The sequence below is a fragment of the Mustelus asterias genome, chromosome 12 (genome assembly GCF_964213995.1).
Source record: "Mustelus asterias chromosome 12, sMusAst1.hap1.1, whole genome shotgun sequence".
NCBI lineage: Eukaryota > Metazoa > Chordata > Chondrichthyes > Carcharhiniformes > Triakidae > Mustelus > Mustelus asterias.
In genome coordinates, this window is record NC_135812.1 from 58,916,154 (window position 1) to 58,937,172 (window position 21,019).

The 21,019-nt window shown below is 45.3% G+C and overlaps 1 protein-coding gene across 5 annotated transcripts in view; it reads left to right on the top strand.

Moving 5' to 3' along the window:
* The window catches only part of fbf1 (Fas binding factor 1), a 102,551-nt gene that overhangs the window by 25,648 nt on the left and 55,884 nt on the right, over window positions 1–21,019 (top strand). For 2 of the 5 annotated variants that reach the window (XM_078225297.1, XM_078225295.1), the window contains 6 exons: window positions 1,652–1,702; window positions 5,337–5,481; window positions 8,718–8,795; window positions 16,825–16,950; window positions 17,592–17,712; window positions 19,517–19,650. In XM_078225297.1, the coding sequence (XP_078081423.1) occupies window positions 1,697–1,702; window positions 5,337–5,481; window positions 8,718–8,795; window positions 16,825–16,950; window positions 17,592–17,712; window positions 19,517–19,650 (610 nt within the window). In that variant the 5' untranslated portion in view covers window positions 1,652–1,696. Of the gene's footprint in view, window positions 1–1,651; window positions 1,703–5,336; window positions 5,482–8,717; window positions 8,796–15,910; window positions 15,947–16,824; window positions 16,951–17,591; window positions 17,713–19,516; window positions 19,651–21,019 lie in introns of all 5 variants that reach the window. The other 3 variants (XM_078225298.1, XM_078225296.1, XM_078225294.1) reach the window with 2 other exon arrangements.

Here is a 21,019-nt window from a genome sequence, read left to right on the forward strand (position 1 = left end):
CCAAGTCTTTCCTCATGCCTATGTAATTAATCTTTGTTTAGCTCCAGAATGCTACTGTGGGACTCCAATTTCTCACCCTTGAAATGAATTTGAAATTCTAGCATGCTATGATCACTCTCTTCCCGGGAGGATCCTTAAATATAAGCTCACTAATTAATCTCTCCTTATCACACAACACCAAATCCAGAATAGCCTTCTCCCTAGTTGGTTCTACAACATATTGCTCCAAAAACAATCTTGAATACATTCAATGAATTCTCTCTCGAGGCTAACCTTGCCAATTTGATTACCCAGTCGATGAGCATATTGAAATCACTCATGATTATTGCGTACCTTTCTTAAAAGTCCCAAATATTTCCACATTTATACTGTGCCTCACTGCGGAATTACTGTTTGGGGATCTGTGGATTACTTCCACTGTGGACTTTTCTCCGTGTTATTTTTTATTTCTACCCAGACTAATTCTACATCTTGATCTCCAGTGCTTATATCATTTCTCACTACAGCCCTTCCTTCAGTTGCAAAGCTACACCACCTCCTTTCCTTTCTGTCTATCCTTCCGAAATATTCAATTCCCAAACCGGATTTCCCCACAACCATGTCTCAGTAATCACCACCAAACCATACCCACTTGTCTCTATTTGTGCTGTTAATTTTATTCTGAATGTTTTATGCATCAGATACAAAGCCTTTAAGTTTGTTCAATTATCAAATTTTGGTATTCTTGCATGATTCCTTGGTGTAATTTGACATTTACGTGATCTGTCCCTCCCTTTTATTTTCTGGTAGCCATCAGCCTCATCGCTATCCTGCACTCCTACCTTCTCCTTTAACTTTGATTTTTTCATTGTCCATACAGTTGAACCCTCCTCTCACTATTTAATTTAATGCCCTATCTACAGCTCTAGTTATGCGATCCTGGCCCCAATATGATTCAGGTGGAGTCTGTCCCAATGTAACAGCTCCCTCTTTTCCCAGTACTGGTGCCAATGTCCCCAGAATTCGAACTCATTTCTCCCACACCAATCTTTGAGCTACACATTTACCTCTTTAATCTTATTGACCCTGTGCCAATTAGCTTGTGGCTCAGATAGTGATCTGGAGATTATTACCTTTTTGGTTCTGCTTTTTAATTTGGGCCCTAGCTGCTTATAATCAACAGAACCTCCTTGTTGTATCCATATCGATGGTACCTTTGTGGACCACGATAACTTTCCCCTTCCATTCCAAGTGCTTCTGCAGCCCCCCCCCCCCCCCTGCCCCGCCACACACACACACACAAAAACACACACAACTTGAGCTGCTCCCTGTACCATCGTGCTATGGTCAGTTCGCTCATCTTCCTACAGTTCCCCACTCACGTCAACACAGAGAGCAAGAATCTCAGACCTGTTGGACAAGGACAAGTGTTGAGGCTCCTGCAACCCTACTTCCTGGATCTGTCTGAAACCCATCTGTTTTCATCTTCAAACCCCTCTGTCTAGCGCCTTTAATAGAAATGTTTACGTTTTAGCAAAGAAGCTGAACTCCCAATTGCAGTGATGTAGTTGGGCTGATGTTAAATTTCAGGAAGCAGTGCTCAGCATGCTTTACAGGACTGTCTTGCAGCACTGATGAATTTAAGGGGGCTTTACTCTTTTCTTTTGTGCAGGAATCAGAGATTTCAGATGCTGATCCTCAGGCTTTGTTAGTAACAATGAAGGTAAGAAAGTTTGGTAAGTTGTTCCAGTCATTGTGTTGTACTGTTGTTGTATAGAACATATTGAACAACGGAGGGCAGGGAGTGATTATGAGCCTGTAGCGTAACTCTTTGGGTTCAGATCACAGCTTATCTACCTCAGCTGAACCCCAAGATTACATTTCAGTCCTGTAATTACTCCCTGTTGTTGCCAATTTGGGTAGTGCTCTGAAGGAGAGTTCTAGGGAGTCAAAATGTTCACTCCATTCCTTTCTCCACAGATGCTGTTAGACCTGTTGAGATTTTCCTGCGTTTGTTGTTTTTGTTTCAGATCCCAGTCTCCGCAGTATTTTGCTTTTATTTTGGTAGCATTCTGTGTGGTTTTGTATTTGACTGTCTAGTTTGAGGAATAAACAAACACCATGAATTAAAAGCAGCAAACACTGGATATGCAAAGCAATCCCAGTGGTATCTGAAAATAGAAGTGAGATTACTACTATGGATAGAGGGATTTTGTTTCTTCCCCACCCCCACCAACTAGCCTCCCAAACTACTTCCTGCACAACCTTCACCTCATCCAAGCCAATACCGCACATGTGATTCTATGCTCTTCCACTAATTGAATCTCGCTCAACCCGCATTGTTGCTCTTGTTGACTTTCACTAGCTTTCTGCCCCAAAGGACTCTGAGTTTAAAATTCTCCACTGTAGTCTATCTCCCCTCTCTCTCTCTCTACAAACTTTACCCCTGTGTTCCAGCTCCAAACCTTGGCTCTTCGATGTCAAGGGCCGGATTTGTTGAGGGAAATTCCCCCATTTGGCAGACCTGCCTCAATAAAAAGGGTCCTATTGCATGCAGTCTCGAGGGTGGTGGGGTGGGGGCAGAGGCATATTCAAGTCGGGTCTGCTGACCCTAGAAGCAGATCGGTGGTGGAAATGAACCCCGAAGACGAAGAGGGCAGATCAAGTCTCGTGTCCAATGTAGAGGGCTGCCCTGGACACTGTTCTTGTTGCGAGGGAGGAAGCTGGTGGAGTGTTGCAGGTTTGTGGGAGGAGATGTCCCTCGAGGTCAGGTGAGTAAGAACTGTAATTGTTGGCCATTTGGTTAGTTAATCCATTGTGGGCCTTCCATGGAAAACTATATACTTGATGATGCATCTTGAACTTGTTTAATGAGGAACCACAAGACAGTAGATGAATGCAGGCCTTGAGAAGAAGCAGTCTGTCTTGTGTAGTTCCACACATAAGTCATGTGTGGAAAGCAGTGCGATGCACTTGGGTGTTCCATAATGACAGCACAGGTCAGAATGTTGTGCCTTGAGTGAAGCTTCGATTTGATTGAATCCTATGTCTTTCTAGGTTGGTGAGGCCGTGGGCTGACAAGGGAACCTCATTGAGTTGCAGCAATGAATGTTGTAGACGTCACACACTAATGTCACTTTGCATTGGTGGTGACTGTGGAAGGAAGTGGATGGCTTGTCAAGCACGTGTGAGCTTTTCCCTGCACGGTGTAAACTCATTGGATTTCTGTTGGCCCAGATATGAGTATATCTGAAGGTCTTGAATCTCAACTTTCACTGCACATGTGCACTCTTGAAATGTTGGACAGATTTTGGCTTGATACATGGTGAAGTAGTCACCAGCTTGTTGCCAGCCTCTAACATACAGGTTGCAGATCTAACTGTTATAGGGCATCTGAAAGTATCTGGGCAATGGTGAATCCAAGGCTGATATTAGTGTAGGATTCAGCCATGCTGATGACATTGAATGTCAAGGGATGTTGTTGACGTTCTCTCTTGATGGGGATGGTCCTCTCCTGGAAGATTTGCGGTGTCAGTGTTCATAGCACACATGTGGCAATAGGTCACTAGGGATGCAGTGAGATCTTCAAGGCTGCTTGGGTGAATCACTGCTGTATTAAAAGGCTCCTGGCAACAATGGAGTCCAGTACAGATTGAGCCCTTTGCCTGTCCTCAGGATTTCCTTCCATTGTTACCCTTGATAGCATCTCCATCAGAGTCTGCAGGTCCTCCTCACCCTCCTCCCTATCTTCCTTGCTCTCCACCACCACCTTCTTCTCCAATGATAAAGATCTTTCATCGGTCTTGGGCCCCTCAATGTGAATGCCCTTCTGCCGTGCCCTAATCTTGACACCTTTTCATTTGAGTACCAGGAATGCACCTCTCAAGCTAATACAGCATCTGAATTGCACCTTTAACTTGCTCAATGATGGTCCTCATCTACAAATGACTGTTATAGGAATGCTGCATACCCACCTATGACCACATTGGGGAGGTAAGCACCACCCCCATTATGGGTACGCTTTGTCCCTCAGAGGTTAACCACAGACCTAGGGTCTGGGTTGGATTGTGGCAGATGCAAATGTCTCAGAATAAATGAGACATGGCAGCTGCCAGGAAACGTGCATATATGGTCTCACAGAACCTGCATGTTGATGGAGTGAAACGATTTTCTATTCACTGCATTGTGCCCTTATAAAGACACAGTCTACCACTCCTTGAACTTGGGGAAGCTGACTACGGAGGTGGAGCTGTTGCCCTCTGTGTCTATGATGTAATAAATGTGGGGCAGTTGATGTATTCTCTCATCCGAACAAGGAGTGAATCGTTGTCAGAGGAGATGTACTGGTGGGCAGCTGATTGAGTGATGCCACAAAAGTATTTGGGAGATCCCTGGAAAGAGCCAGTCACATAAAAATTGTGGGCTATGATAACCTTGTGTGCAACAGGCAGGGAGGGCATGGTTGATGCTGCGAGATTTTGCTCCACTATGGCATAGATGTCTCTAACCACTTCTCTTGAAATTCAGAGCCTTCACCTATAATGTCTCTCAGTCATGTCGAGAAAATGTCTCCAGAGATGGTACGCCCTTCTCCTCTCTGCTGCTCTTTATGGTGCTTCTGTCAACTCCTAGCTCTTCTGCATGTTTCTTCCACAGCCCTTCCTCTGTCTCGTATGTGGCAAAGTGCCATCATGCCCAATATTTTTAACTTCCTTCACTGCACTCTCTTCACCAGTGAGCCTGGCAGTCTCTTGGCTGCAAAAGCAAGAAATAATCTGAGGGGCCATACAAATCTGTCCTCCCGCCATCGCAATTCCCCAATCCTTCTTCCCTTGTGATCAGCTATTAACCTCTGTCTCCGAAATAGGCTTCTGTGTTTAAAATGTTACATTGAAGACCGTGGGCAAGGCCTTCATAAGCATTTACGCTGCCACAATAAATTTGTGACTCCCACTCTGGTTTCTGAAGTGAGCTGAATGCATTCAATGTCTTAGGTAGAAAACAAAGAACTTGTGAAAACTTGAATGCCGCATTCTCTAGGTAAAGATGTAGCTGGCTCTTTCATGGATTTACGGGAATGCAATTTTTTTTTTCCGATGTCCTTCGGATATGGGCGACCTAAGCAAAGCAACATTGCCCATCCCTATTCAGAATCAACCACAAGGTGTGGGTCCAGGCAAGAGCAGGTCGGGGTGCAGCTTGCATGGTCTATTTTCTGCTGCAAGTTCACACATTATCAAATGTATTGTATTCACTTTGCTTGACTATGGTACTGTTTGAACTTGCAACCTCTGGGTTGCTAATCTACTGCAGCAAGTTTCTTTCACCTATTCTTTTCCTGTGTTTTCGGTGTGCAGGATATTGATGATATGGATGCCGACCTCTTTGGGAAAAGGAAGAAACTGCATTCTGTTCCAAGTCAACCCACTGGAAACACTGCTGGGACAGAAAGCCCAACATTAGAATCTGCCAGAACCACACAAATTCCAGCAACAGCCAAGGGTAACTATAAATAACAAAATAAAAATGTAACACTGCTGTTAGAACCTGAACAAGCAAAACAGGCTCATGTTTCATGGGGAGGCCTGCAACTGAATGCAGGAGTTCTGATGTAAATAAATGTCTGATTGGAGGAGAGTGGTTTGAACAAGTGTGCACGGGGGATAGTTTTAGAAAGCCACTTGAACAAGGTGAAGTGCCTTCAAAAGCAGTCTTTAGAAGAGTGTTTTCCTTTGGTAAATGGTTTATCGTCCTCTTCCCTCTGGATTATTTCCCCATCTTAGGTGGAAAAAAACTGGCTGTGTAGATCTGTGGCTGGTTTGTGGAAGGTATGTGGGAGCAGACTGCTATGCTGTCTGTAAATCTGTTCAGCGTAAAGGGAAGGGGGAGTCATTTTGTACTGGTTTCTGCTGACCTGATTCTGGGATTTACAAGCACCTGCTAGTCTACATGCTTTCCTCACAAACAGCAACTAGTCCCAGTTTGACCTCAGGATGTACTTTTTGCAGCACTTCAACTTTGTGGCATTAAAGAAACAGGCCAGTTTAAATACATAGGGCAAAATTTTCCCGTTGTGCCCGCCATGGGAATCATAGCAGGCGGGACAAACCCATGCAAAGGTCCGTCGACCTTGGGTGGGATTTTCCGTTTTTGGGGCGAGCATGGCTGGAAAATCCCGCCCTGAGTGGAATAATACATTGTCCATTCAATTATATACTCCTTGTTGTTAAGGCAACATATCACCTGACTCACTGTGCAAGGATCTGGGGTCCAGAGTTGTGCAGGAGAAAAAGATGGACCAGAGCACAGATCCAGAGATAAAACCCCTCATATCCATCTGTCTGTTTTCAGCAGAGTGGGAAATAGGGCAGGTCCGGAACCGTGCAGGCTGCTGTTTGGAAGTTGCCAGCACCATTCTGGAAGTGCACGTAGCTGGGGGTAGGGGGTGGTTGTCAGGGATGTGAGAGGCATGTTTACTAAAGTGAGTTGTGATAGTGCTGTGATTTGCAAAGTGACCATTAAATAATGTGATTGCCAAGTTATTACTTATGACAACTGGCAAGCTATCAAGTGAAAGAGCCACATTGTAAAAGTGAAGAAATGGTTAGATGGATTAGAATAGATTGTCTATTGGATAAAGTGCTATTCTGCATGGTACAATATTGAAAGTCTAGCCCAGTGTCAGATCCAGAGCTGATTGTTTACACACTCCCCATGACTTTCACTCATTCTTTAAAGAACACTACGGTCATTTGTTTGACTGTGTGAAAGCTGTGATAGATGTCTGAGCTTTTGGCTGTCTTCAAAGGCATTAATGGATTCTGCATTGCAGAGTATGTTTACATAGCTATCCAGGGGAGATGTGAGCTTGTTTATTTCGACAGATTTATGAGCTTTTCAAAGACTTCTGAATGTTAATATCAAGCTTGTGACTTTTGTTTATAGTGGATACTGGAAGAGTGAGTGAAGTGGGTTTGGGTGGGATAGTTTGGAGTGTAAAGGGGGTGAGGGTTAAGTTACCTTTACACAGGTCTGCAGAACTGGGTCGATGTCTCTGCGAATGGAAGAGGATCTTGTAATTTTGCCCTGTCAGCGGCAAGCCTCTCTCCAGGATGTCCCTGCCTCGGCTGGATAAAATCCTAATGACGGCACAGAGGTGGGATCGCATGTCGGGAAAATTCCAGATTCCTGCTTCCATGATGAAAATCCGTCCCAGGGAACAATGGGTTTCTTTGGGCTGAATGGGGTTTCTGAACATTACCTTTTTGAATGAGGTTGGCTGCAGCTGCTAACTAGCAGGGTGATGATAAGGAGGCAAAGTCGTCATGTGGGGAAATTGCAGAGGGGATTTTCTAATAAAGACCAATAAAGAAGGTTAACAAAAATTTACAAAATGCCTTTCACAACTTCAGCAAATCCCAAAATACTTTTACAGCCAATTAAGCACTTTTGAAGTTTAGTCAGTGTTGTAATATAGAAAACAAGACAGTCAATTTGCACATGGCTAACTCCCAGAAACAGTAATGAGCAGTAATCTGTCTTAGTGATATTGGTTGAGGGGTAATTATTTGCCAGGATATGGGGTTTAACTCCATATGCTGGAGCCTAGGAGGCTTAGGGGTGATCCTATAGATGTCTATAAAATAATGAGGGGCATAGATAAGGTAGATAGTTAACATCTTTTCCCAAAGGTAGGGGAGTCTAAAACTAGAGGGCATAGGTTTAAGGTGAGGGGGAGAGATACAAATGGGTCCAGAGAGGCAATTTGTTCACACAGAGTGTCTGGAACCAGCTGCCAGAGGCAGTAGTTGGGGCAGGTACAATTTAAAAAGCATTTAGACAGTTACATGGATAAGATTGGTACAGAGGAATATGGGTCAAACATGGGTGATTGAAACTAGCTTAATGGTAAAAACTGGGCGGGATGGACAAGTTGGGCCAAAGGGCCTGTTTCCAAGCTGTAAACCTCTATGACTCTATGACTAGCAGTTCCAATTCAGGCTAAATTATCATTTGAAGTACTATCAAATAAATCTGAGTAGACCAGGTGATTTGCTGATTTAATGGCAGGTCAGAAGATTGGAGAAACTAAAAATACTGAAGAATGACAAAAAGATTGATGAGCGAAAAACTAGAGTGCGAGAGAGAAAGCTAGTTAGTAATATAAAGATGGATAGGCAAGAGTTTCTATAGATATGTAAACAAGACTTGAAAAGTTTGATGTTCTTTGAAGGTTTTGCACAAACTGGGAATATTTGGGCAATGAGTCATGATGCACTTGGGAAGTGTGGAGGTTAGCAAGATTTCTCATAGAGATCATGCTGCACCAAGATTGCTCTGGGATCTCCAAGAATTAAAGATTACTCTCCTGGGTGCTTCAGAAAGCAACCTGGGAGAAAAATCATAGCAGCAATATAATGTTTTTTCATTTTCTTTGGACACTTTTGTTTATTAATTATTGGAGATGGGGCAGAGTGGGTATATCATGGGGAAAGAAAAGACTGACAATCAAAGAAAGAGTCAATTTCTTTTTTGACTGGTGTGAAAAGCTGGTGGGCCACAAAGAAGGGCGACTAGTGACCTCGGACAGGGCGGTGGGAGGAGAGAGGTCTTGGGTTTTACCTTCAAGAATTCATCCAATTAGGCCAAGCGTCCCAAAGCTGCACCAAACCACATGCCTTACTTTCATAAGGTGGAAAGTCTAAAGAGTCACATTAATGGTATTCTGACCTCCTCAGATGTGGCTGGTGAAGATGAGAAATATCATTCTGCCCCTGCGACCTCTAGGCGCCAATACAAGAAGTTCACATTTGATGGTGAGTTTCTTAACTATGCCGCAACCATTGCATAAATCTGTTTATGTAAGGCAGAAGCATGTTTTTGTCCAAAACACAGCTGAGTTTATGTGAACAGGATAGTGAGCTAATAGTGTTGTTTTAATCTTCATTTAGGTCACCATTTTAGTCCATGGGTGTTTATTTACATGTCTAAAATGGATGCCAAAGCTGTTAGACTTTTGGTGACGAAGTAAATCACGTCTAGTAAAACATTTTGGGTAAAGAATGTAATCTTTACTGTCCCTTCTGTTTGCTGAACTAATGAAAGGTTTTTGGAGCGGTCTTTGAGTCAGATTCTCTTTTCATTGATTGCTAATATATGAGTGGGGAAATCATGTTTAACTAACTCGCTGGAGTTTTTTGAGTAGGTTACAGAAAGGGTCGATTAGGGTAATGCTGTTGATGTGGTGTACCTGGACTTTCAGAACACATGCAACATAGTGCCACACAACAGAGTTATGAGAAAAGTTAAAGCTCATGGAATAAAAGGGACATTAGCAATGTGGATACAAAATTGGCTGAATAATAGGGAGCAGAGAGTCAATGGATATTTTTCAGGCTGGAGAGGTTTGTCATGGAATTCCCCAGGGTGCATATTGGAGCCCTTTTTCTGATATGTTAATGATCTAAATCTTGGTGTGCAGGTAATAACTTCAAAGTTTGCAGATGACACAAAAGGACGTAGACAAGTTGGCGGAGTGGGCAGATAGATGGCAGATGAAGTTCAGTGAAGAGAAGTGTGAGGTGATGCATTTTGGTAGGAAGAGAATGGAGAGACAATATAAAATAAGGGGTAAAATTCTTAAGGGGGTGTAGGAGCAGAGGGGCCTGGGTATATATGTACATAGATCATTGAAGATGGCAGGACAAGTGGAAAGAGCACTTAATAAAGCATATGATCTTCTGGGCTTTAATCATCGGGGCACAGAGTACAAGAGCAAGGAGGTTATGTGGAACTTATAAAAGGCATTAGTTAGACTTCAGATGTAGTACTGTGTACAGTTCTGGGTGCCACATTATAGGAAGGATGTGAATGCATTGGAGAGAGTGCAGAAGAGGTTTACAAGAATGTTTCCAGAAATGAAAAACTTCAGTTATGAGGATAGATTGGAGAGGTTGCAGACCTCCTTGGAGAAAAGAAGACTAAGAGAAAATTTGGTCGAGATGTTCAAAATCATGAGAGGTAGACAGAGTAGATAGGGAGAAACTGTTCCCCTAGTAAAAGGATCAAGAATAAGAGGGCACAGATTTGAAGCGATTTGCAAAAGAAGCAAATGTGATGTGAAAAAAACCTTTTTCTTGCAGTGAGTGGTTCAGGCCTGGAATGCTCTGCCTGGAAGTGTGGGTATTCAATAGGACATTAGATGATTATTTGAATAGAAACAACATAGGGAAAGGGAAAAGGCAGGGGAATGCCACTAAGCCATGATACTCATTTGAGGATGTGGAGATGCCGGCGTTGGACTGGGGTAAACACAGTAAGACGTTTAACAACACCAGGTTAAAGTCCAACAGGTTTATTTGGTAGCAAATGCCACACAAGCTTTCGGAGCTCCAAGCCCCTTCTTCAGGTGAGTGGGAATTCTGTTCACAAACAGGGCATATAAAGACACAGACTCAATTTACATGAATAATGGTTGGAATGCGAATACTTACAGCTAATCAAGTCTTTAAGAAACAAAACAACGTGAGTGGAGAGAGCATCAAGACAGGCAAAAAAGATGTGTATTGTCTCCAGACAAGACAGCCAGTGAAACTCTGCAGGTCCAGGCAACTGTGGGGGTTACAGATAGTGTGACATGAACCCAATATCCCGGTTTAGGCCGTCCTCGTGTGTGCGGAACTTGGCTATCAGTTTCTGCTCAGTGACTCTGCGCCGCGTGTGTCGCGAAGGCCGCCTTGGAGAACGCTTACCCGAATATCAGAGGCCGAATGCCCGTGACCGCTGAAGTGCTCCCCAACAGGAAGAGAACAGTCTTGCCTGGTGATTGTCGAGCGGTGTTCATTCATCCGTTGTCGCAGCGTCTGCATAGTTTCCCCAATGTACCATGCCTCGGGACATCCTTTCCTGCAGCGTATCAGGTAGACAACGTTGGCCGAGTTGCAAGAGTATGTACCGTGTACCTGGTGGATGGTGTTCTCACGTGAGATGATGGCATCCGTGTCGATGATCCGTCTTGCAGAGGTTGCTGTGGCAGGGTTGTGTGGTGTCGTGGTCACTGTTCTCCTGAAGGCTGGGTAGTTTGCTGCGGACAATGGTCTGTTTGAGGTTGTGCGGTTGTTTGAAGGCAAGAAGTGGGGGTGTGGGGATGGCCTTAGCGAGATGTTCGTATTCATCAATGACATGTTGAAGGCTCCGGAGGAGATGCCGTAGCTTCTCCGCTCCGGGGAAGTACTGGACGACAAAGGGTACTCTGTCCCCTGTGTCCTGTGTTTGTCTTCTGAGGAGGTCGGTGCAGTTTTTCGCTGTGGCGCGTTGGAACTGTTGATCAATGAGTCGAGCGCTATATCCTGTTCTTATGAGGGCATCTTACAGCGTCTGGAGGTGTCTGTTGCGATCCTCCTCATCCGAGCAGATCCTGTGTATACGGAGGGCTTGTCCGCAGGGGATGGCTTCTTTAACGTGTTTAGGGTGGAAGCTGGAGAAGTGGAGCATCGTGAGGTTATCCGTGGGCTTGCGGTACAGTGAGGTACTGAGGTGACCGTCCTTAATGGAGATGCGTGTGTCCAAGAATGCAACCGATTCCGGAGAGTAGTCTATGGTGAGTCTGATGGTGGGATGGAACCTGTTGATGTCATCATTAGAGTTGTTTCAGTGATTGTTCACCATGAGTCCAAAGGAAGAAAATGTCATCGATGTATCTAGTGTATAGCATCGGTTGAAGGTCCCGTGCGGTGAAGAAGTCTTGTTCGAACCTGTGCATGAAGATGTTGGCATATTGAGGTGCGAATTTGGTCCCCATGGCTGTTCCGTGTGTCTCGATGAAGAACTGGTTGTTGAAGGTGAAGATATTGTGGTCCAGGATGAAGCGGATGAGATGTAAAATTGCATCTGGAAACTGGCAGTTGACGGCATTGAGTACTGAGGCTGTTGCAGCAATACCATCGTCATGGGGGATGCTGGTGTAGAGTGCCGAGACATCCATTGTGACGAGGAGTGCTCCTGGTTCAACTGCTCCATGTGTGCCGAGTTTCTGTCGGAAGTCCGTAGTGTCGCGACAAAAGCTGGGGGGTTCTTTGTACAATGGGTTTCAAGATGCCCTCGACATAGCCGGAGAGGTTCTCGCACAGGGTCCCATTGCCCGATACAATGGGACGGCCGGGTGTGTTTGCCTTGTGTATCTTCGGGAGGCAGTAGAGACCTCCAACGTGGGGAGTACGTGGGATGAGAGCACGGAGGGTGCTCTGAAGGTCCGGATCAAAGGTCCTGATCAGAGTGTTGAGTTGACGGGTGTGTTCTTTGGTCGGATCTGCAGGTAACTGTCTGTAGTGTTCCTCGTTGTTTAGTTGTCGGTACACTTCTTTGCAGTAATCCATTCTGTTCAATATGATGATGGCCCCTCCTTTGTCTGCTGGTTTGATGACAATGTTGCGGTTGGTCTTGAGAGCGTGGATGGCGTTGCGTTGTGCTTGGGTGATGTTCGGGGCTGTCTTGTGAGTGCGGCTGATGAATGTGGTGTTGACACACCTCCTGACGGCTTGGGCATACATGTCAAGTCGAGGGCAGCGGCCTTCCAGAGGAGTCCAATTCGACTCTTTCCTCTTCGGATGCACTGCGGATCTCTCTGTCGGCTGTTCCGGTTCATTGGCTGTCTCATTGTGTTCGCTGTTGGCCTCTTGGGGTTTGTGGAAGAACTCCCTCAGCCTCATTCGCCTGATGAATTCCTCTGTGTCTGCTGCGAGACTGATATGCCAACATCTTCATGCACAGGTTCGAACAAGACTTCTTCACCGCACGGGACCTTCAACCGATGCTATACACTAGATACATCGATGACATTTTCTTCCTTTGGACTCATGGTGAACAATCACTGAAACAACTATATGATGACATCAAGTTCCATCCCACCATCAGACTCACCACAGACTACTCTCCGGAATCGGTTGCATTCTTGGACACACGCATCTCCATTAAGGACGGTCACCTCAGCACCTCACTGTACCGCAAGCTCACGGATAACCTCACGATGCTCCACTTCTCCAGCTTCCACCCTAAACACGTTAAAGAAGCCATCCCCTACAGACAAGCCCTCCGTATACACAGGATCTGCTCGGATGAGGAGGATCGCAACAGACACCTCCAGACGCTGTAAGATGCCCTCATAAGATATAGGATATAGCGCTCGACTCATTGATCAACAGTTCCGACGCGCCACAGCGAAAAACCGCACCGACCTCCTCAGAAGACAAACACAGGACACAGTGGACAGAGTACCCTTCGTCGTCCAGTACTTCCCCGGAGCGGAGAAGCTACGGCATCCCCTCCGGAGCCTTCAATATGTCATTGATGAAGACGAACATCTCGCCAAGGCCATCCCCACACCCCCACTTCTTGCCTTCAAAAAACCGCACAACCTCAAACAAACCATTGTCCGCAGCAAACTACCCAGCCTTCAGGAGAACAGTGACCACGACACCACACAACCCTGCCACAGCAACCTCTGCAAGACGGATCATCGACACGGATGCCATCATCTCACGTGAGAACACCATCCACCAGGTACACGGTACATACTCTTGCAACTCGGCCAACGTTGTCTACCTGATACGCTGCAGGAAAGGATGTCCCGAGGCATGGTACATTGGGGAAACTATGCAGACGCTGCGACAGCGGATGAATGAACACCGCTCGACAATCACCAGGCAAGACTGTTCTCTTCCTGTTGGGGAGCACTTCAGCGGTCACGGGCATTCGGCCTCTGATATTCGGGTAAGCGTTCTCCAAGGCGGCCTTTGCGACACACGACGGCGCAGAGTCACTGAGCAGAAACTGATAGCCAAGTTCCGCACACACGAGGACGGCCTAAACCGGGACATTGGGTTCATGTCACACTATCTGTAACCCCCACAGTTGCCTGGACCTGCAGAGTTTCACTGGCTGTCTTGTCTGGAGACAATACACATCTTTTTTGCCTGTCTTGATGCTCTCTCCACTCACGTTGTTTTGTTTCTTAAAGACTTGATTCGCTGTAAGTATTCGCATTCCAACCATTATTCATGCAAATTGAGTCTGTGTCTTTATATGCCCTGTTTGTGAACAGAATTCCCACTCACCTGAAGAAGGGGCTTGGAGCTCCGAAAGCTTGTGTGGCTTTTGCTACCAAATAAACCTGTTGGACTTTACCCTGGTGTTGTTAAACTTCTTACTCATTTGAAGAGCCAGTGATGGTACCCTGATGGGCTAATAGGCTTCCTTCTGCACTGTAACAATTTTGTGATAGAGATATATAATCTGAGTATGGTTAGGGCATAGGAAAAACATTTAGATTTATGTAAGTCCTTATTTTCTGTGTGGCTGTTCTTTCGAACTGAAAAATCACTGTGAAAATAGTGGTTAAAGCTTCAGGAAGGCAAATGTAACTTTGTGTGATAGTGTAAAAGGAACAATAGTGAATGTCACATTTCTCCACTTTTTTATTTTTTTTGACTTACGAAGTGCTGCCAATTTGCTATCACTCATTTTACACTAACGTACAAAGTCACATTTAGCTCCAGATTGTGTTGTTGCAACAGCATGAGGTCATGAACATTACAGGCCAGTAATCTTTCCAAAATTGCACAAAACGTTGGATCATGCAAGAAAAGCTGTGTGAAACTCATCAGCTTCACAGCCGCCTTTTCCCACCAGATTAACGGCGCTGTGTGTAACTTCAGAGTGCTGACCCGGACCACACAGCCAGCTGGAGGGACGGCCTAAAAATGCCGGCAACGCCAGGAATCTGAGATCAGAGTGCTATTTTTAAATGGCGCCCCAATGTCAAAGTTAAATTTAAGGTGCCCTCCCCCACCCTGCAGTGGACCTCGGGACCTTCCAGCGGATAAGGGGAACACCCCCAAACCCCCTGCACCCCCATCCACACACCCCACCTCCCCCCATGGATAAGGGGAAATCAGCCCCTCCTCTTCCTCGCCCCCAACAACATGCAGAAGGGGATCCTTCCCCCTAATGGAGGAGCGTAACCTTCCCAGTAGTGCCCCCAGCGCTGCCCCCCACAGGGGGCACTACTAGGGGGCATTGCCAGGGTACCAATGGGCAATATCCCTCAACCTTCAGGGACTACAGGTGCTTCTGTGCCCCTGGTCATAGAAATCATAGAATCATAGAAACCCTACAGTACAGAAAGAGGCCATTTGACCCATCAAGTTTGCACCGACCATAATCCCACCCAGGCCCTACCCCCATATCCCTATATATTTTACCCGCTAATCCCTCTATTCTACGCATCCCAGGACACTAAGGGGCAATTTTTAGCATGGCCAGTCAACCTAACCTGCACATCTTTGGACTGTGGGAGGAAACCGGAGCACCCGGAGGAAACCCACGCAGACACGAGGAGAATGTGCAAACTCCACACAGACAGTGACCCAAGCCGGGAATCGAACCCAGGTCCCTGGAGCTGTGAAGCAGCAGTGCTAACCACTGTGCTACCGTGCCGCCCTAAGGTGCCCCATACCATGCCGTCATTCGTGATTTGTACTGGGGTGATGCCACACAGCCTGGGGGAAGAAATGTCATGGTCGGATGTTAAGACATCAAGCCCAGTAACTATATGATAATTTGTTAAAATGTACGGAAATCAGGTTCATATCCTTTTTGGGTGTAAATCTGATTACATCTTTGTCAAGGGGCTTAAATTGAGATCTCACCGGCACAAATTTTTAATCATATGCAAAATTTAGAAGCCATTACAGGATTTGCACCTGTGGCTAATGTGGCTGCTAGAGCGTGCCTCATGTATTGGATGTAATTGTGCAGTAGAATCTCTGTTGTCAGGACATACCTTGGGGATCTTGTTGACCTCACTTGGAATGATCATGCTTTGTTCATCAAAATAAAATCTTTTCTGCATGTTTGATTCAATGCAAAACTCCAGATGAGGAGGATGTTGGTGTGAAAGCTACAAAGCAAGGTAAACATACTCTCGAACAGGAGGCCTGTTCTTTCCATGTTCTTCCAGTCGCAACTTGGGTGTCCAGGAACTGTACTTCCTCCCAGACTGAAAACTCTTTGGCGTTGTTTCATCACAAATGTCTTTGTGAAACCCTTCACCCTTTTCCCAAAGCCTAATCCCAGTTCCTCAATGGATTTCTGCTCATAGCTGATAGCACTAGTTTGTGAGAGTTGATTGAAATGTACAGTCTAAGCCTTTTATTTCAGTTGTGGCCAGTTCAAATAATCTGATAAATTCCAATATTTGGGGGTGACAGAAAAGACTGTACTGTCATGAGAAGATTTCACTTTGGTACTATCTCTGTTAGATGTTTCTACTTTCCATCTCCTAGTATTATGCACCCGTGCTCCTTGTCTCTCTGTGCACACTTGCAAGGCTATTTCTTCCTGCATTAGATTGGAAATTTTAAATAAATGTTATTCCTAAGTAAGCTTGAGTGATGTCTTATATTTTAACTCACTATTTTCCTTCTGCGTTTAAAACTGGAACTCCCCTGAGTGCGTACCTGAGCCAATCAGGCAAGTGTGCTTGGAACTGTAGCCTAGCTAGAACCAGCACTATCGGATGAAGGGGAGTGGAATCTGAAACTGAATTTGGATTTTGCCTTAGTGATGCATATCTAACAGTATAGACGCTGAGACACTTGCCGTTATTCCTGTGCTCCAGTGTACCTATCCACTGGAGATGGCCTCATTCCCAGCAGTGTGCTGTCATTGGGTGTCCAGTGCAGCCAGAGGTTGTTCCAATGTTCCATTGATGCATTCTGCTGAGTAGTTTCTGAAGTGATGGCTGTAATAAAGATTTCTCTCTAAGTGGTGTTCCTATCTCCTTTCCAGATATAGATGATCCATTGGCAGGAATTCTATCTGATGAAGAAGAGGAACCAAAGAAAACAGTGGTGTCTAGACGGAAATCAAGCCCTTCAAGTGTCGATCTGCCAACACGCAAAAAAGAGGAGAAAGGTATTGAGAAAATGTGTGCCTTGACAAAAACACTTCATTTTGGTTAAAAAAAAGGCCAGTTCACCAACTGGGAGGATTTTATATTTATACTTATCCCTCAACCAGCATTGCCAGAAGCAGATTAATAGGCTGTTTGTCATTTTGACATTTGTAAAGTGGCTGGCAGATTTCCCTACATTTCAAAAGCACACCATTGGCTTTGAAGACCTTGGGGTGAATTTTCCCGTCCTGCCCGCCACAGGAATCATAGCGGGTGAGGGGCGGACCATGGAAATGTCCGTTGCCCTCAGGCAGGATTTTCCAGTTTCGAGATGGACGAGGTCGGAAAATCCCACCCCTTGTGTCTATATAAATGGAAGTTCTTTTTTTAGTTCAGTTTTGACCAAGGATTGCAATACACAAAATGTTATAGTGGGATACCCTTCTTTCTGTGTGCTCTAGATTTACTGTGACTGTTTAAGGTCACGCTGCTCTGGGCTGGTACAATGATGAGGGGGCTCATTTGAAAGAATGTTCAACATAGGTGCGTTCAGTCCAAAGGATCAGAGAATTTGAAAAGTTCTTCAGTCACCGACAATCTTAGACATATGAATGTTTGTATATGCTTCTCACAGTGCCCTTCAGCTCTGCTTCTGTTCCAGGCATGCCCACTACCAAGAAGAAGGATGAATTGTTCTTTGATGATGAAGGAGATGACCTTATGGATACACTTGGGTTTGGAGATAGTCCTAAAACACCAAAGGAAGAAAAGAAGGTGGAGGAGTAAGTGTGCGCTATGGAGGCTGTTGACTAGTTCAAAAATATGTGTCCAAACACTTACTTGTGACATGCCTCAACACAGATTACAGAATCACAGAATACTATAGTGCAGTTTACTTCAGGTAGAGAGGATGGCTCTCGTGCACCCGGTGCTTTTTGATGCTGTGCAGAAGGAGGAGAGGAGCCAGCAGAGGATGGCCCAGGGCCAGACACAACAAGGACCAGAAGGACAAGGGGCAGCAGCAGAGGGTCAGGCAGGTTAGGATATTGGCAATCTGGGCCAATGAGACATCAAGTCATAGCGTGTGACCAAATATATCACAGGTGGTGTAACTATCTGCAAATGTCAGAGAGGCAGTGTTAAAGATGGCTGAGGATGTCACGCAGTCAGTTGCTGACCTATGTCAGTTTCTGCAGGAAGACCTACTATCCCAGTAGCCTTTAAAGGCATTGCTGCCTTGAATTTCTACACCACTGGGATGTTCCAGGGTCCATGGGGGACATGCGTGGCATCTCCCAGCCAGCCACATACACATGTTTAAGAGAGTTCACCAATGCCACGTTCAAAAGGGCGAATGATATGTGATTCACCACAGACCCTGAAAGCCAGGCAGCCAGAGCTGCTGGATTTGACTCTCTAACGGGATTTCTACACATATTAAAGGGGAATCGATATAACATCGTGCTGAGAGCTCCCCGAGAACAGCCAGCAGCATCCCTAAGTTGAAATGGGTTTTGTTCCATCAATGTGCAGCTGGGATGTGACCCCCAAAAACAAATCCTGCAGACTTGTGCTCGGAGATCTCTCATGGCTCATACGTTCCCAGTCACTCACAGGTACCAGAACTGTTTGCTCCCCCTTTGTAGCTCCAGGGATGGCTCCTCAATGACAGGGGTATCCTCAGAAAACCTGGCTATTGACGTGTGTGGAAGCCAGGTTTTGATGGCATTGTTTGATGTCATCACGAGTGCCATTTGCAGTGACCACACTGTGCCACTTAGCTATTCACCAAGCGCAGGAGGTCAGTGATCCGTTTGCAGCATTGAACCCCACGGCTGCCAATTCTACGGGAATCTCTGTGCAGGCAGCCAGGTGGGAAGGTAACATGCTGCCATCGCTGGGAAACAGGATCTCCCACTGATAACCTGAGGAGAACCTGCAGGGAGTCATTGGTATTTAATGGGGCCATTCATTGTCTGATCATTGTCCTGATCACCTGCTATCACTTCTAATGGAGCGACAGTAGGCGATCAGGATCCACAGGTGGTCAGGGGATGGCAGTAGCTCCGGGGAACCAAATGTGGTGAGTGCAGAGGGGGTGGCAGCAGTTCTGGGAATCCGAGTGTGGTGAGTGCAGAGGGGGTGGCAGCAGTTTCCATTCCAAACTCTCCTCTCAAACAGGCAGTATAAAGCTGCTGGCTTGCAGGGAGTAGGTGCCTGTCTGAATGCTGCTAATGCTGGATCTTTGACCCTGTGAGATAATGGTGGGGTTGGCAACTTGCTGCCCCACTGCACAGTTGATCAGCCTTCTCAGATGCGCATGGTCAGTTGGCTGACCGTGTGTGATTGGGTGTGGTCAGCTATCCCACCTCAAGGTGAAAATCCTGCTCACGTCAGTTGCTGCAGCAAGATACCACCCACCAAGGGAACTGAATTAGTGAGCACGTACTCTAGTAGCGGTAGATTCTGTTGACTCTCATTTAGCCTGCGCTCTTAGATTCTGCCTGTTTCTTAGATTTGATTTATGATTGTCACGTGAATTGATATACAGTGAAAAGTAAATTAAAAGTTTATTTTCTGTGTTAGAGAGACACCACGTCCTGCTCGCTCAAGGATGGATGAATTATTGGGGAGAGGGACAGCCAAGAAGCTCCTTGAGCGACCTACAACTGGGGAAAGAAAAGAATTTAAACTAGATCCAAAATACAAAAAGACACAAGGTAATTCTCACCACAAAGTTGCCTGTCTGTGGAACCAAAGCACACTATTTGTTCAGCATGACTTAAAATGGAAGTCTCTTTAGTATAACTTTCTGTGATCATATTTGAAAGAGGATATACCGGGTTTTTAGAGATTGGGGTGGGGAGAATGTGGGGGTTAGGTGGTGTCAGAGAGACAGAAGTTTCCGAAAATAGTCCCAACAAGGGATTCAACTAAATAAACATACCAGGTCAGTCAGCAATAAAAGGTGGGAAAACATCAGAGCAACAATTAAAACTCTGTACCCAAAATAATAATCTCTCTCTCTTTGCATGCTGATGAACTAACTGGGTATTTTAAATCTGAACTAATTGATGGCACAGTTCATGAATTCACAATTCCTCACCTTCAGTGCCAATAAACGGTTGAATTACATTGTACTCATTTCTTCCCATAAATGGGAAGGAAATTTCTGTTTCAGACACTTCCCCTCTCCCTCCAACACATTTTGGAATAGTACAGCATAAAAGGAGGCCATTTGGCCCATCGAGTCTGCACTTTGAAAGTGCAAATTGGTTAGTCCTACTTCCTTTTTATTCCCCATGTTCTACAATTTTTTCTTCTTCAAGTATTTATCCAATTCCCTTTTGAACACTACAATTGAATCTATATTGCCCACTCTATTCCAAGTTGTTGTGCAAAGAAGTTTTTCCTAAAGTTGCTTCTGGTTCTTTCCTCTCATTATCGATTCTTCAGCCAATGGGAGCAACTTATCACCTCACACCTTTCTGGGTGAATTTAATTTGTCACGTGTCTGCTCATTCCACATCTATGTCCTCGTGAAGTCCATTACTATCTTTCTCAGAGTTTATTGCACCTCCCAAGTTTCATGTCATAGAGTCATAGAATCATACAATGCAGAAGAGGCCCTTTTGCCCATTGAGTCTGCATCTGCAGATTTTTAAGTTATACTCTGTGCGCCCAGCTCCAAGTCGCCAACGTGTATCAAAAACAGCAGTGGCCCTGGTACTGAACTGTAGGGAACTTCAAATCAAAAAACAGCCGTTCGTCACTATCTTGTTTCTATCCCTTCGCCAATTTTGTATTCATGCCTTTTATCCCATAGGCTTGAATATCAAGTGCTTTTTGGAACTCCATGTATGTAATATCATTTGCATTGCCATCATCCAACTTATCAAGAAACAGAATCAAGTTAGAAATCATAGAAACCCTACAGTGTAGAAGGAGGCCATTCGGCCCATCGAGTCTGCACTGACCGCAATCCCACCCAGGCCCTACCCCCACATATTTACCCACTAATCCCTCTAACCTACGCATCCCAGGACTCTAAGGGGCAATTTTTAACCTGGCCAATCAACCTAACCCGCA